The 15,385-nt window shown below is 45.8% G+C and overlaps 1 protein-coding gene across 7 annotated transcripts in view; it reads left to right on the top strand.

Annotated features, from left to right (window-relative positions):
* The window catches only part of spock3 (SPARC (osteonectin), cwcv and kazal like domains proteoglycan 3), a 708,975-nt gene that overhangs the window by 651,553 nt on the left and 42,037 nt on the right, over positions 1-15,385 (top strand). For 4 of the 7 annotated variants that reach the window (XM_078542382.1, XM_078542363.1, XM_078542372.1 and 1 more), the window contains exon 8: positions 13,576-13,737. The exons of the other annotated variants lie outside the window; for them this stretch is intronic. In XM_078542382.1, coding sequence (XP_078398508.1) covers positions 13,576-13,737 — 162 coding nt within the window. The remainder of the gene's footprint in view (positions 1-13,575; positions 13,738-15,385) is intronic. 7 annotated transcript variants of the gene reach the window in all.

Raw genomic sequence — 15,385 nt, 5'->3', positions numbered from 1 at the left:
GGCCATATTGCACCCATTCACTGGATGAGAAATGAGAGCTGTATGATAACTTTTGAGCAATTGTGTCCCATGCCTAATTTCCAGCAGAAATGTGCAGGGCCCCTACCTGCAACGGATGTCCTTTGAGATGTGGGCATCGTTAGCAAGGCCAGCATCTATGGCCTACCCCTATTTTCCCTTGCGAAAGTAGTGCTAGAGCTTCTTCGCAAACTGATGTAATCTACATGGTTAGGATGCTGTTCAGGAGGGAGTTCTAGGATTTTGACACAACAATGACAAACAGTGGACATTAAACATCCTACAGTTATTACTTAAAAGAGCAAGAGTGTTTTTCTTGTGTTCTTGTCAACATTTATCCCTTAACTAACACAAAAAATATTATAGATGCAATATTCAAGATCTGAAAAAGAGCAAGGAGATGGCATTGTGCAATTAACCCTTGCCTGTTGAATTCGATGCAGGCAGCATGCAAACTTGGTGCTGCCTACTCATTTACATAATTTTTGCATGAAGCCCGCACTAACCACATGGCAAAGTGATTGCACTCCTGAGCAAGGGAACAAATTCATGAGAGGATAGAAGCATTTAAACCTAGCCTGCACCAATTTAAGCCATATAGCACCTTTGAAAGGAGAGGTGCATTTTGGATGGAGCTGGTTGCAGAAGAGAATGTGGCTAGAAGAATACCTGAATGATGGCACAACATAGCAGAGAGCAAACTCTAAGATTTTCCACTGGAGGTCTTGGTCAGGAAGTTCCAGAGGAAGAGAGATGTCACCTATCCACAATGGACTATGGGGCCATCCAGACAAACTCTGAGAAGGCAGATAGCTGCGGCGGTCAATGTAAAGGGTGTAGCCCCTGGATGCAGTACTGCAAAATGCTCAATAACCACACACAAGTGGTCAAGGTCAGTAAACATATCCTCAAATGTCATATCCTACCAACATCCCAATCTCAATCAATCAATCATAACTTCAACCTAACATTCATGTGTCTCACCGCATCCACATTCACTTAACAATGCTGCAAACCTCTCACCCACATCTCAGAGCTTGCAAGCATTGCCAACTATTCAATTATGATAGCCACATCACCCAAACACATTGCACAACACTCACTGGAACACTTCCCTTTCTCTTGCAGGAGCTAACCAGGAATGGACAGCTGTGTTTGCATATCCTTACTCCCATGGTAGAGACGATGCTCACCATCACTGGAGTCACCATGACTGAGGTTGTGACCAGCCACAGAGCTGAAACTGTCGAAGATAACATTATGCTTATGCCTAATCCTCCTTCCTACATCCCACCTCCCCCTTATCGCAGAATCTCTTCTAGTTTACAACTATTGATAGTGGCTGCTTGTCCTTTATCTACACCAGTCCTCTCACCACAACCCTACCCTTGTGCACCCAAGAACTGCAACCTGGCCAGGGGGTGGTGAAACAGCAGGAAATGACAGAGCAGGAAGACACTGTTGAGGAAACAACAGCCAAACTCACTCTCACGCTCACAGCCACCAGCTCATATATTGACACTGTACATACTTTAGAGGATAGCTTAAGAGGTGGACCTGTACATTGGTGAGACAACAGGCACCTGTGGCCTTCTCCCAGGGCAGGGAACAAGGTTGTACAGATACCAGCTTACTAGGGGGCAAGGCCTCACAAGAGTTCTGCTGCAGAAGACTCAAATGAAGACTTCAATGAGAAAACCTACAAAAAAGGCTGATGGGTATGAACAGTGAAATTCTTGATGCATTAGAAAGCCTGTGCACACTGTCAAGGAGCATGGAGGAGTCCAGCACTAACTCGGCAAAGAGCTTTGTTCATCTCCCAGAATGAAAAAACAGTAAAAACTGGGAAATAAGGATACTGGTCCGAACTGGTGTTGTATACCTTAAAATAGAACACCAGTAAAAACTGGGAGATAAGAGTACTGCTCTGAACTGTTTTTTCCCATCCATCTTTTCCAACGTGGAGGTGGTGGCCTGCTCCATTTGCTTACATGTGGGCCCAACCATGCAGCAGCAGCATTAGATGCCCGATTTCTCAGCTTCCATTTCAGCATAAGCCGGCATCACATCTGGCTGCTGATGTGGAAGACTTCTGTCATACAGGCACTGACTACTGCCATCATAGCTGTAAATCTCAGTGCTCAGAAGAGCTTGCAGGGTCTCACAGCAACTCAGCAATTTGTCCTTCAACACATTTCTAGGACTGCTGAGGTGCAGCCCTGTTGGGAATGGCTTGGTGGAGCACAAAACTATTGTCCTCCCTCAGGATGACAGCATTCATCCTCCCACTACTGCCATTCCACCTGTTGTTTGTCAGCCAGCCAGCCTAGACTGCTGCCGCTGGTGCAATCTGAAGCTAGGTGCTTAGGGCCCAGAGCCGCTGGAGGTTGTCCTGCAAGGACATCTGTAGTCTCCGCCACTGAATGTCACCAACCTTGCACCAGCTATACTTCAGCACTGGGGTAACACTTTGTAGGAACACTAAGACAAGAAAAGACAAACAAAAGACAGGCACTAAGGGAATGCAAAAGTTTAGTTGATCTTTATCTAGTGTTGGATGTTTTGATTGATAAAGTAGGTTCAAAATATTTGTTTTGTGGTAGCTTTTATTTCAACATTATAGCCAAGTGAATACTGTTTTGTTCAGTAAAAGAGGGAATGTAAAGTGTGGGATTGTTGGTGAATGTGTAATTGGGTTGCAGTCACCGGTACCGCAATCGGATGAGCAGATCATTGACAGCTCAACCAGAAAGGGAAGGTATTGGTTGCCTCCTCCACCATCCTCCTCATCCTCCTCTTGCTCAGCTGTTTGCCTTACACCTGGTGACAATGGCTGTGTCCTCAAGATGGTGAGGTTGTGCAGAATGCAGCAGAGGACGAGGAATCATGACACACACTCTGGTGAATACTTCAGGACTCTCCCAGAGCAGTCCAGCCTGTTGTCTGCTCAATGATATTTCATGTGGCAGCATGGTTTTTGTTATATGCGTACTGACCATGTTTTTATAAGCTGTGCATCAGAGTCATGAGCCATGAACAATCCCCATCCACACCACCCTCCCCTGCCTGGCTGAACTTGTTATCTCACTGAATAATTTTTCCTTGAACTTGTCTCACTTCCTCCAAATAAAAGATGCGGCCATGAGTACCCGCATGGGCCCCCAGTTACGCCTGTCCTTTTGTGGGGTATGTGGAACGTTCCACGTTCCAGATCTACTCAAGCCCCCTCCGATTATTCTTTTTCCGGTATACTGCTGATTGTGTTGGTGCTGCTTCACGCTCTCATCTGGACCTGGAAAACTTTATCAATTTTACTTCCAGTTTCCATCCCTCACTCACCTTCACATGGTTCATCTCTGAAACTTCCCTTCCCTTCCTTGATCTCTCTATCTTAATTTCTGAGGATAAACTGTCTAAATATTCAATCCAAGCCTCTCGACTCCCACAGTTACCTCGACTACAGTTCCTCACACCCTGCTTACTGTAAGGACTCCATCCCATTCTTCCAGTTTCTTTGCCTCCATCGCATCTGTCCTGATGATGCTACCTTCCAAAACAGTTCTTCTGACACGTCTCCCTTTTTCCTGAGCTGAGGTTTCCCCCCTATGGTGGTTGACAGGGCCCTCAATCATGTCAGACCCATCTCCCGTACCATTTCCCCTCCCCCCCAGAAACATGATAGGGTCCCCCTTGTCCTCACCCTTCACCCCACCAGCCTCCGCATTCAAAGGATCACCCTCCGCCATTTCCACCTCCTTCAGTGTGATGCCACCACCAAACATACCTTTCCCTCACTTTTCCTGTAAGCATTCCATAGGCCCCAAACATTCCTTTCAGGTGAAGCAGCAATTTACTTGCACCTCCTTCAATTTAGTCTACTGTATTTGCTGCTTATAATGTGGTCTCCTCTATACCAGGGATACTAAACGCAGACTGGGCGACCACTTTGCAGAACACCTATGCTCTGTCCGCAAGCATGACCCAAGCCTTCCTGTCGCTTGCCATTTAAATTCACCATCTTGCTCTCATGTCTACATGTTCGTCCTTGGCCTGCTCCAATGTTCCAGTGAAGCCCAAAGCAAACTGAAAGAACAGCCTCTCAGTGTCTGATTAGGCACTTTACAGCCTTCGGTACTTAACATTAAGTTCAACAACTTCAGACCATGAACTATGTCCTCCATTTTATCATATTTTTCTATCTTTTTACCCCCTCCCCCCACAAGACCTCTTGTAACTTGTTCTTATGTTTTGCTTTCAGAGACCGCTGACCCTTATTCTGCTATTAACGCATTCTGCTATCCAACCTTTATGTCACTATTAGCACCTACTTTAGTCTTTAACACTACCATTAACACTCCCTTTGCCTTGTGTCCATGATATCTTTGTCAAATCTCTCTTGAACTCCCACCTATCCCTGACCTTCTATTTTGGTCCACCTGCTCCACCCTTTCTTCAACAGTATAGCATCCATCACATTTCTACCTCTGTTCAGCACTGAAGGAGAGGACTCATACAGACTCAAAATGTTAACACTGTTTCTCTCTCCACAGATGCTGACAAAGCAACATGTGTGCATCGATGGCACACTGCAACCCTGTCAAAGCTGCATGCTTTCTCCACCTGCTTCTCACTGGCAAAAACAAACAAAATATATTCAGCACTCTTTGTATACAGAGCATCAGTGACCTCCTTTACTCAACAGAAAATGACAAATTGGGAGATGTTGTAAATATTGTTGGCTCCAGTCTGGAAGGAGCCAAAGACATGGCCACTGTCACCTTCATAGCCACTGTCAATGCCATCCTCACCTTGCTTTAAAGCTGCATTTTGGGCTGCTACAAGTAACGTATTTCAGTGAGCATCTCCCTAGTAAAGCAGAAGCATCTAATGCACTGCTCTTCACTAAGGTTGAGATTAGACTGTTGCTCCCTGGGTACTTACAGCTTCCTCCTGAAAGCTGTTTCTTCCTACCACCGACCGCTCCCCACCCCCCACCCCCTCCAAATCCCTGAAGACTTCAACACTTTAAATAACAGCACAAACCACCAAATACTTCTACAAACTCAGCAACTAACCTGAAAGTAGTTGATGATCCTTTAAGTGGAGCTGGTGAGGGATCCTTCCTGCAGTTGACTGCATATTCAGTTGTACGATGTGAAGAGAAGCATTCAGGTGTTCAGCTCAAAAATGGCACCAGTGAAATCAAATCAGTGTGATGACACAATCTGCCTTCCCTGGACTCTGCATACTTTTGGCAAATGCTCCCTACACTCAGGCTAATGCTCTTATCAATATGGGGTCATGCATGGCCAGTACCAGAGGTGTGTGTGCATCATGCGGATGTCATTTTGGACCTGAAAGGGAACCCATAACACTGAAGATATGCACGTGACATTACTGAATTCTGTGGCCTATATGTTAATTTATCTCACTGTTATTAGAAGGAACTTGCTATGTGAATATTTGCTGTCAAAAAAACAACTGACTGTTATTTAAGAAGTAATTAATTGGCTGTGTAGCATTTTTAAATGCCCTGAGCACATGAGAGTGTCTATGTAAATGAAAGTTATTCTTTTTTTCTAGTTAGGGAGATAAATTTAAGAGCAAGTTGTAGAAGATCTAGATGAAAAATATATCATTAACAACAAAAGGTAGAGCTTCTGTTTGCAATTGGCAAAATACAAGGCTAGGTTACAGTTCAAGTTTCTGCTGAAATTCATTTGTATAAACAGAAATACAAAATCTGCCCTGAACTAGAGCGATCAGGCAGCATAATCAAATATAAGTCTTTTTTTTCCCATTAGCAAGTATTCCTTGATGTATTTAAGAATGGAATCTGGTGCAGTTTTATTAAAAACTGTCCTTCAGAATGTGGGTAACCTGGTTAAAAATCAGAGAAAATGACTTAAAAATGATATATTGAACCATTTAATAGTTTGGTTGATGTAAACTTATAAGTATCTTAGCAAATTAGATACTTTTTGAAATTAAGGATCTTTTAAAATATGCCAACTAATGTCCTTGCGTCTAAACAAAACAATGAGCACAATTTGAAGGGCTTTCCTGAAACAGCGCACATTGCATCTTACATTTTTGACCTGACACATGGCAAGTTTTGTGGGTGGGACCTGATTTAGGCTGATTGAATCTTAAACCAGTGTAAAAGATAGTGGAAAACATGAAGGTAAGTGTATTGAGGCCTAACTTATTTATTTTTAAAATTTCCCGATCATTTGTACTGGTTCAGCTGATTCTTCCTGGGTTGTACTGATATTACTGGCATAAATGAGCAGAAGCTCTACTCCCAAGTATTTATATATCCACACAGAGAAATTAATGAATTTCCAGGTGTCAAAGTAGTTTGTTGTAATATAGAATTGAAGGACTTACATAGAGATGATATTAAATCTAAATAAAGATATTGGGGGAAACTTCCAAACTTTGTCACTCACAATTTTCATAAAATCACCCCTATTGTATACATGAAAAGAACAATACTCACACAGAGAATTAAGTCTCAGGTGTCTAATCAGATTGTCTTAATCCACAATGAAGTAATATTTATCATATCCAATCTGAAGGTCAGTGAAAAGTAGAATGAGCGTAGCTGACCCGGTGTGGGCTGGACTTTATCAATAGGGGCATAGAGTACAAAACAAGCAGGTTATGTTGAACTTATATAAGACACTAGTTAGATCTCAGTATAGTTCTGGAGTATACTATAGGAAGGATGTGAATGCATAGGAGAGAGTGCAGGAGGGGTTTACAACAATGGTTCCAGGGATGAGAAACTTCGATGGTGAAGGTAGATTGGAGAGATTGGGACTGTTCTCCTTCAAGAAGAGAAGGCTACGAGGAGATTTGATGGAGGTGTTCAAAATCATGAAAGGACTGGATAGAGTAGGTGGGGAGAAACAGTTCCTGCTCGTAAAAGGATCTAGAACGAGAGGGCACAGATTTAAAGTGATTTGCAAAAGAAGCAAATGTGGCATGAGGAAAACTCAGCGAGTGTTTGGAGTCTGGAATGCACTGCCTGGAAGTGTGGTGGAGACAAGCTCAGTCAAGGCATTCAAGAGGGCATTGGATGATTATTTGAATAGAAACAATGTGCAAGGGTATGAGGGAAAAGGCAGGTGAATGGCACTAAGTCATAATGCTCATTTGGAGAGCAGGTGCAGACACAATAGGCCGAATGGCCTCCTTCTGCATTGTAACAATTCTGTGATTCTGAGTGTGTTGGAATAGTCACGTCTAGAGAAATGAATGAAATAGAAATAAAAAGAAATACAAATGAATGAAGGACACAAGGTACATCAGCTGCGAAGTAATTATGTTGTGTTTTTACAGCGGATTACATAGGATATACAGCACAGAAACAGGCCATTCAACTCAACCAGTCCAAGCCAAGTTTTTGTTCCACTCAAGCATCCTTTCATCTTTTCTCATCTAAATCAACCATCATAACCATCTATTCCCTTCTCCCTTGTAGGATTTTTTCATGTATGATTATTTTAATTTATCTTAATCCTTAATAATGCAACTATCTAACTTCAGAATAACCCGATAAAATCAATTAAATGTTTACGTTTAAACAAGACATAACCATAAGACAAGATGTACACTCGAGCAGTAAATTAAAAGCGAATGTTTATTTTAAAAAGGAAAAAGTATACTTAACAATACAAATAGAGTTACAGCTTCAAACGAGTAATCAGGTCGCTGAAGAGTATGGTTGTCCTCCTGTTCCTTTGTTGACAGCAATCCTTTCAAATTCTGCCTCAGGAACACATAGTACGTGACTAGCTAGCAAAGATGTTGTTCAAAGCCTTTAGTTTTATCCCCTAAATTATCAATACTTCATCTTAGAGCATGTCTGTGTAATTTCATAATTGGTTAATTTAAATGTATTTTTTAATGGGAGTTTGAGTACCTACATACATCATCTCTTGAAAGGACAATGTTTCTTCTGCAGTGTCTTTTGTTATCTGACTTCGCAGTTGTCTGTTGTCCATTTGGTCATGGCTTTTGCTGAGCATAGCACAACATATCTAATTGATACTCATCAAAAGCAGACATATTAAAATAGCATTTAAACATAAACTTTTAAATCCAGCTTTAACATAACTACTTGATTAATTACTATTGCTTCAATTACAATTTAATTGAGAGACACTATTTGGTCAATCATCTGTTTCTGGCTGGTTCCTAATTATGTAATTACCCTTAATTAATACACATGAATGATAATAAAGTACATAATACAAAATGGCTTCTTATCTCAGTGTTAGTACAAAATGGCGTTTGACCTTGTTAGCTTGTTACAATGAATGTAACATGAAATTAATCTAAAAATGATTGAGTCTCACTAAAATCTAGTAGCCCAGGCTTACTTACAACCTCATATGCTTGTCTAATTTCCCCTTAAATGGAACGATAATATTTGCTTCAATGACTCCCCTTGGTAGCGAGTTCCATATTCTTACCACTCTTTAGATGAAGAAGTTTCTTCTGAATTCCAGATTGGAATTTTTGGTGACTATCTTAGATTGATGGCCTCTTGCTATGCTGTTCCACACAGGAGGAAACATACTCTCTGTATCCATTCTGTAAGTGAATGTGGTGTACGTGTTTATTATCTTAATTTACTACATTTATCCTTTACAGTCATAAACATCCATGAAAGGAGCTTTTCAAGGCTTCATACTGCTGGTTAGGCCTCCCTTGCAACCTATTAGAAAATCATGGGTGCATTGTTCAGTTTTCCTCCTAGTATGGAAAAAGAAAATCATGGAGCTGAATTTTGAGGTCGGCGGGCGGGCACAGTCAGTGGACCCAGGGGTGGCCGGGAAACGGCCTGCTGCCTGCGATTGGCCCCCGACCGCAATTTCATGCTGGCAGGCCAGTTCAGGCCTGCGCAGTGTGAAACGTGGCTCCTCACTGGCCAGGAAGGGGCGGGCGGGGGTGGGTGCCTGTTTAAAAATGGCCCAGGCAGCCACTTGAAGGCTGCCATGGAAGAACATCCCCTCTGCGTTGTCAATATTGAAGTTATGGAGTCGAGTGCGGCTGGACACGGCAGAGGGAGGGTAGGTCGGGTGGACACTCGGTCCCCCGCTTTTCAGATGCCTCACGGTCCTCCTGGAGAAGGTGGCTGCCAGGAGGGACACCCCTGTCCCCAGAGGTGGGAGGAAGAAGCCACCGCACCTCGCACACACATCATGGGAGGAGTTTGTAGTGCTGGTTAGCAACCATGACATGTTGCGGCGCATAAGGATGCAGTGCCAGAAGGGGTTCAATGACCTCCTGCCTTCAGGAAGGGTGAGTACCATGTTGGCATGGGTCAGTGTGCGGAAGTGTTCAGGTGTAGTGGTCCTCCCCTGGACCTCAGGGGCACTAGAGTCTGAGCGCCAACTGTTAGTGACGCTGGAGCTGGCCAAGGGGGTGTGCCCTGGCTGCTTGGACTGAGTGCCTTGCAGCTCAAGGGCCACAACTCGGATGTGCCCTGCAATGTTTTCTTCAGCTGGGGTTGGCCAGGCTGCAATGACGCTGCAGGTAGAGAGTGGACTAACCAATACTCCTCTGTCCTTTCAGGAGAAGACAAGCCATAACCAATTGGAGTGGTCATGGACAGGTGGAGGCCAAACGAAGGTAAGAGCACAGTGCACAGAGGTGAGAGTTTTGGATTGTGCAACCATTCTAGTGCAGACTCTTCATTGATGGGAGCCTCAAACTTGGAGTCCCCATCGATCATTGAAAGATGATGGCACCATGATGCAGATCTCCATTGTCTCACCAGGGTGCCTGGCATGCACAGTGACAGTGTGATGACTTAGCTAATGACTTGTCCTTGTTCTCCCTTTTAGATTCACCAGCACGCACTCACTCTCTGGACCCTGAAGGGCCACACCTGACACCGGAGGACCACTGGGCTTCATTTGCATCTGCGTCACACCCGTCTCTGAACCAGGCACCAGCGCAGATACCAGCACTTCAGTGGGCATTAGATTGGTGGCTAGAATTTCGGTGCGCATTGATGCACATTCGGTGCACTTCATGCTCACTTGAGGTGCAGGCAGAGGCAGAGAGTGCCCAGGGCGCCGGCAGTCAGGGGACTGCTGGGGAACAGGACGATAATCAGCCGAAGGCAGATGATGAATCCCTGGAGTCATCCATTAGGCAGCAGATGCTGGAAGTCCAGCGGGATGTGTGAGAGGATCTGGCAGAGATCCATAAGGATCTGTGTGCCAGGGTCTCCGTTATGGAGGAGTCCATGCGGAACATGAGCACTGCGTTGACCGTCAAGGCTGAGCGCACTGCCTCCCCCATTGAGCGAGTGGCTCCAGGGACTGAATCAGGGGTTCATGAGGTTGCACTTGGACCTGCAAGCCCTCACACTGAGCTCAGGTGGCCAGTGCCAGTGTGGGAGATGGATGAGGTACCCAGGCTCACCAGGGTGCCTGGCATGCACAGTGACAAAGTGATGACTTTAGCTAATGACGTGTCCTTGTTCTCCCTTTAGATTCGCCAGCATGCACTCACTCTCTGGACCACAAAGGGCCACCCCTGACGCCGGAGGACCACTGGGCTTCATTTGTGCCTACGTCACACTGCTCTCTGAACCAGGCACCAGCGCAGATACCAGGCTAGGTGCCTGTCCATCAATGGTGAGCAGAGAAGTCCAGAGCAACCTCACATTGGCACACGACCTGCTTGTCGTCTCTGTGGGCTCCTCTCAGGGCGCTTTGGATGAAGACAGCAGTTCCTCCGCCTCTCCACCGGTGACTGTCGCACCTGATGAGGCTGCGATGACTGAGGAGATGCCAGCCGTGGCACTGGCCTATTCCTCCCAGGTGGGACTAGCACAGGCTCCACAGGCCAGAGGACAACCGCCAAAGTCATCAAGACCATCAAGACAGCAGACTGTCTCCACTGCCGGTGCCAGCGAGAGGCGGGGTGGGGGTGGGGGGGGTGCGGGTGGTGCACCAAGACATAGCATTATGAAACTTAAGTTAAAGGCACCATGAGCACAAGAGGGACAGTTCACGGGTAATTTTCTGTTAATTTATTTTTGCTTTATATGTCTGCTGGTGTGGACATTAACACCACTCAACACCAATGATAATGTCATTATGCTTTCAATGTGACAATAACATTAAATTTGCTTTGGTTCTGATGGTCTGAGTGTGCTTTGCCTTTTTTCTTTCTGGTGCAGGGCACACCAGTATGTAATGCTGGACGTGAGTGGCTCGGTACTTTATTGCACAGGCACTGAGTGGACTTTGGGCGCATGTGAAAGAGTCACTTCAGATATCCGGGATGCAATCGGCTGCCCTGGCATGAGGTAGAAGCATATCTTTAGTAGCCTAGCTGAAGGCATTCCTGGTGTCCCTGCCTCCCTGGAGGTTACAGAGGCCTGCCTCCATGCCCTCAGCATTCTCCTCACCGTGCTCCTCTTCTAACTCATCGCTGGATTCATCCTCTGTGGCCTGTGCAGCTGCGTCAAGATCCTCTTCCTCCTCCAGTGGGTCCCCCCTTGCAAGTGCCAGATTTTGGAGAGTGCAGCATGCAACCACTATCAATGACACCCGCTCTGGGGGGTATTGTAGTGCGCACCCTGAACAGTCCAGGCATCAGAAACACATCTTGAGAAGACCTATGGTCCTCTCTACCACCGCCCTTGTGGAGGCATGTCTCGTATTGTAACGCTGCTCTGACTCTGTTCTTGGGTGGCAGAGAGACATCATGTGCCACCTCTTCAACGGATAGCCCTTGCCACCCAGCAGCCATCCATCCAGTCGGGCTGGAGCACTGAAGAGCCTTAGCACCTAGGAGCGTCTCAGGATGTAAGCGTCATGGGAGCTGCCAGGGTACCTTGCACAGACATGCAGAATCTGCATCCTGTGGTCACACACTATCTGCATGTTCATGGAGTGGACGTCCTTCCTGTTGACGAAGGCACCCGGCTGACCCACTGGCGCCTTGATAGCCACATGTGTGCAGCCAATTGTACCCTGGACGTGGGGGAACCCAGCAATCGCAGCAAACCCTCTGGCTCGCTCAGCCTGGCTGGCCTCGTCCGTACAATAAAGATTAAAGGTCAGTACCCGCCTGAACAGAGCTTCTGTCACCAGCTTGACCCAACTGTGAACAGCTGATTGGGAGACTCCACACAGATCCACCACTGACCCCTGGAAAGAGCCGAAGGCATAGAAGTTGAGGGCCACTCTGACCTTCAGAGCCACAGGCATGAGTTGTCCACCTACACAGTCGGAGCTGATGTCAGGCCCAATCATCTGACAAATGAAAGTCACGGTCCCCCTTGAGAGGTGGAGCCTCCTTTGGCATTGTACATCAGACATATTGAGATAGCTGCAACGCCGCCTGTAAACCCTGGCAGAAGGATAGTGGCATCTTCTGCAGCCCCTTCTGCCTTGGACTGCCAGCTGGCCCTGCACCACATGCCAGCGCTTCTCCTTCCACAGGTCCCTTCCCTGAATGCTGAATTGGGACACGTGGCCTCCTCTCCCTTCTGCCCCTCTCTTCCTCCTTAGGGAAGGTGCCACCAGCGGAGACCACAATCCCCATTATAAGGTTAACAGAAGGTTGTCTGATACCTGGAAGGCTCCACATAGTCTGAACCTCCGGAGGCCTTGCAGACACCAATAAGTCCTGAAATGAAGCCTGGAAATGCTAAGAATGAAGCCCCGAACAGAGATGAAGCTGCCAAGTGCCAATAAGCAACCAGCTGCAAACTATCTCCAAAACTCCTCACTACTCACACTGGCAATGCTGCTGACTCTTTTTACCCCGCCCTTGATTGAGGTTTTTGAAATTGTCGGCTGCCTGCCTGCTTGTTTTGCTCGTGCGACGAGTGCAAAATCACACAGGCAACATAAAATTCAGCTTAATTGCCTTTTTAATGGCCTTAACTAGCTTTGTAATTGATGGCGGGTGCAGCTCCAACTCCTGCTCGTGCCCACCGAGTGAAATATCGCGCGATTGCGTTATGACGTCGGGACGCTCACCCAATGTCATCACGCGCTATTTTACGCTCAAGCATGTCGGGCACGTGCCCACACACCAAGCGAAAAATTCTGGCCATGTTCAAAGCATTTGTGGGCATAGCACTCATGATTTTCCAATAATTCAGTCAGTGTGTGTGTGTGAAGCCTCTTTAATGTTGTGAAGTCTCAGAAAATTCCACCCCTTTATGTCCCTCATGAAGGTGCCTTAGTCCTATTTGCTTCCTTAGCTAAAAAAGTAACAATGGCCAGCCATCTCTACAGGCTTTGAAATGTCCACTTTCCTGTATCTGTGACCTCCCTTAATGTATCCAGACCAGTGTCAGGACCCTCCCATTGTTCAAGTTCCTCGGGGTTCACAATGGGAGAAAGTTAACTTTGTAGGAATGGAGGATTGGGGAAATAAGAGGAGGGCAGACTGTCTTAGGCATTGTGCCTGATCAAGTTGACGATGCGCTTGTATGTTTTGCATTAATGCAATACCAAAATTGATATATGTGAATATGTACTCAAAATTTTCCATTTTCCCTCTTCACAGAACAAGGAGAACCAACTGGTCAACAGTATGCACCTGAAGGGCATCAATCACCAGCTCGCCAACTTGAAGCAAGCATCAGGACAGATATAGACACTTTGCAACATTTGTATAGTGATGTGAATAAGGAAGCACACAGTGAAGGACAGGGTGCCGATGTTGGAGGTGGGCTTTGCTAAGTGTTTTGGAAGTGTGAGGCTGAGTGTGTGTTACATACCCCTGCTAAGTTGCCTTATGTTACTGACAGTAAAGATTTGCTATCCAACAGGAATGAGAATACTTGGACCGTTTTGAGCAGTCAGTTGCTTCTGTATATGCCATACAGAAAGCAGTAGTAAATGCTATGAATAGATAGCACCAAACAGGCAAGGACTACTTCATCTTGCTTGGTAACTATTTAGAGACAGCAATAGCGGAAGGGGTCAGAGATATTATAATTGTTACCTGTTCAGAGAGATTAGTGGACATTGTGAGGACATGCCCTCCAGCATTAGCATGGGTAGAATTTCCCCCCCCTCCACCCAGTCGGGGGGGTTATGCTGGGGCAGGGGCAGGCGCAGGTGGGCGCGGACCTGATCGGCGCCACCGATTGGGTCTGCACTGCCATTTTACGTGTGCTCCCTGTGCGGTCGGGGTAGGGGGTGGGGGGGTTCCCTGAGTCAGGCACAGAGATGCCTCAAGGAGATTAGTTTCAAGCTTTAACAGTTCAATAAAGTGTTGGAAAAATTTTTGTGACATGTCCCCTCATGTGAAACTGTCACATGAGCTGGGACATGTGCATTAATTTCAATAAAAATTTTTGAGAAAATTTAAAATCATTCAAGAAACCTCAACCTGCCCATGGATGAGGTTCCATGAAAAATGCGAAGGCTGTCTGGGCTCTTTGCCTGCCCGCCAACCTTAAGGTTGGACAGGCAGCTCCATTAATTATTTTAATTATTAGTTAAATGGCCTTAATAGACCTTTGACAGTTCCGCAAGCACACAGACAACTCGGCTACGCGCCCGCCATACTGAAAATCTAAATGACGTGCGGTGATGTCAGGACGCACACCTGATGTCACCCCGCATCATTTTATGCCTCGGCAAGCAGGCCCCGCCCCCTGCTCGCCGAGCCGAAGATTCTCCCCTATGTGTAGCAAAGCACATGAACAGTTAGGCACCACTCATGTTTCTAGTAAGTCTCCACCATCATATAGCATTGCATAAGTAACAGTGGGCTCTGTCTCTAGTATATCTACAAGGTGCACTGCAGCGACTTGTCAAGGCTCCTTCGACAGCATTTTTCAAACCCACAATCTCCACCACCTAGAAGAACAAGGACAGCAGATGTGTGGGAACACCACCATCTGCAAGTTTGCCTCCAAATCACACACCATCCTGATGTTGGAACTATATTGTCGTTTCTTTACTGTCACTCAGTCACATAAATAGACTTAGACCACACACCCAGAATTGGAGGACAATAGTTTAAAAATTGGAAGTTTTAATAAAGAGATTAGGAAAAAATTTTATGACAAATATAATAAACTCCTGAAGAAAGTAATTGAAGCGGAATAGATTCCCTATCTTTCGAAAAAAGTTGAATAAATATAGGGTTGCTGAAAGGATTCATAAGAAAACTCAAATACCCCATTGACCTGCTGATTCCTTTGCTGCTGCGGGAAGGGAGGGAAGGTGAATGCTGTGTGTGGAAGGGAATCAGATAAAGATAGAGATGGAGGATGAATGATATGTTGGTGTTTTTCTCTTTACAAAGTATGGAGGTGACTTACCCGGTCCTGCAGCTGGGTTAATAGACCAAATACAGGAAA

The sequence above is a fragment of the Cetorhinus maximus genome, chromosome 1, assembly GCF_964194155.1.
Source record: "Cetorhinus maximus chromosome 1, sCetMax3.hap1.1, whole genome shotgun sequence".
NCBI classification, from domain to species: domain Eukaryota; kingdom Metazoa; phylum Chordata; class Chondrichthyes; order Lamniformes; family Cetorhinidae; genus Cetorhinus; species Cetorhinus maximus.
The sequence above is the reverse complement of the archived record's forward strand: the minus strand, read 5'-3'. Positions and strand labels throughout refer to the sequence as shown.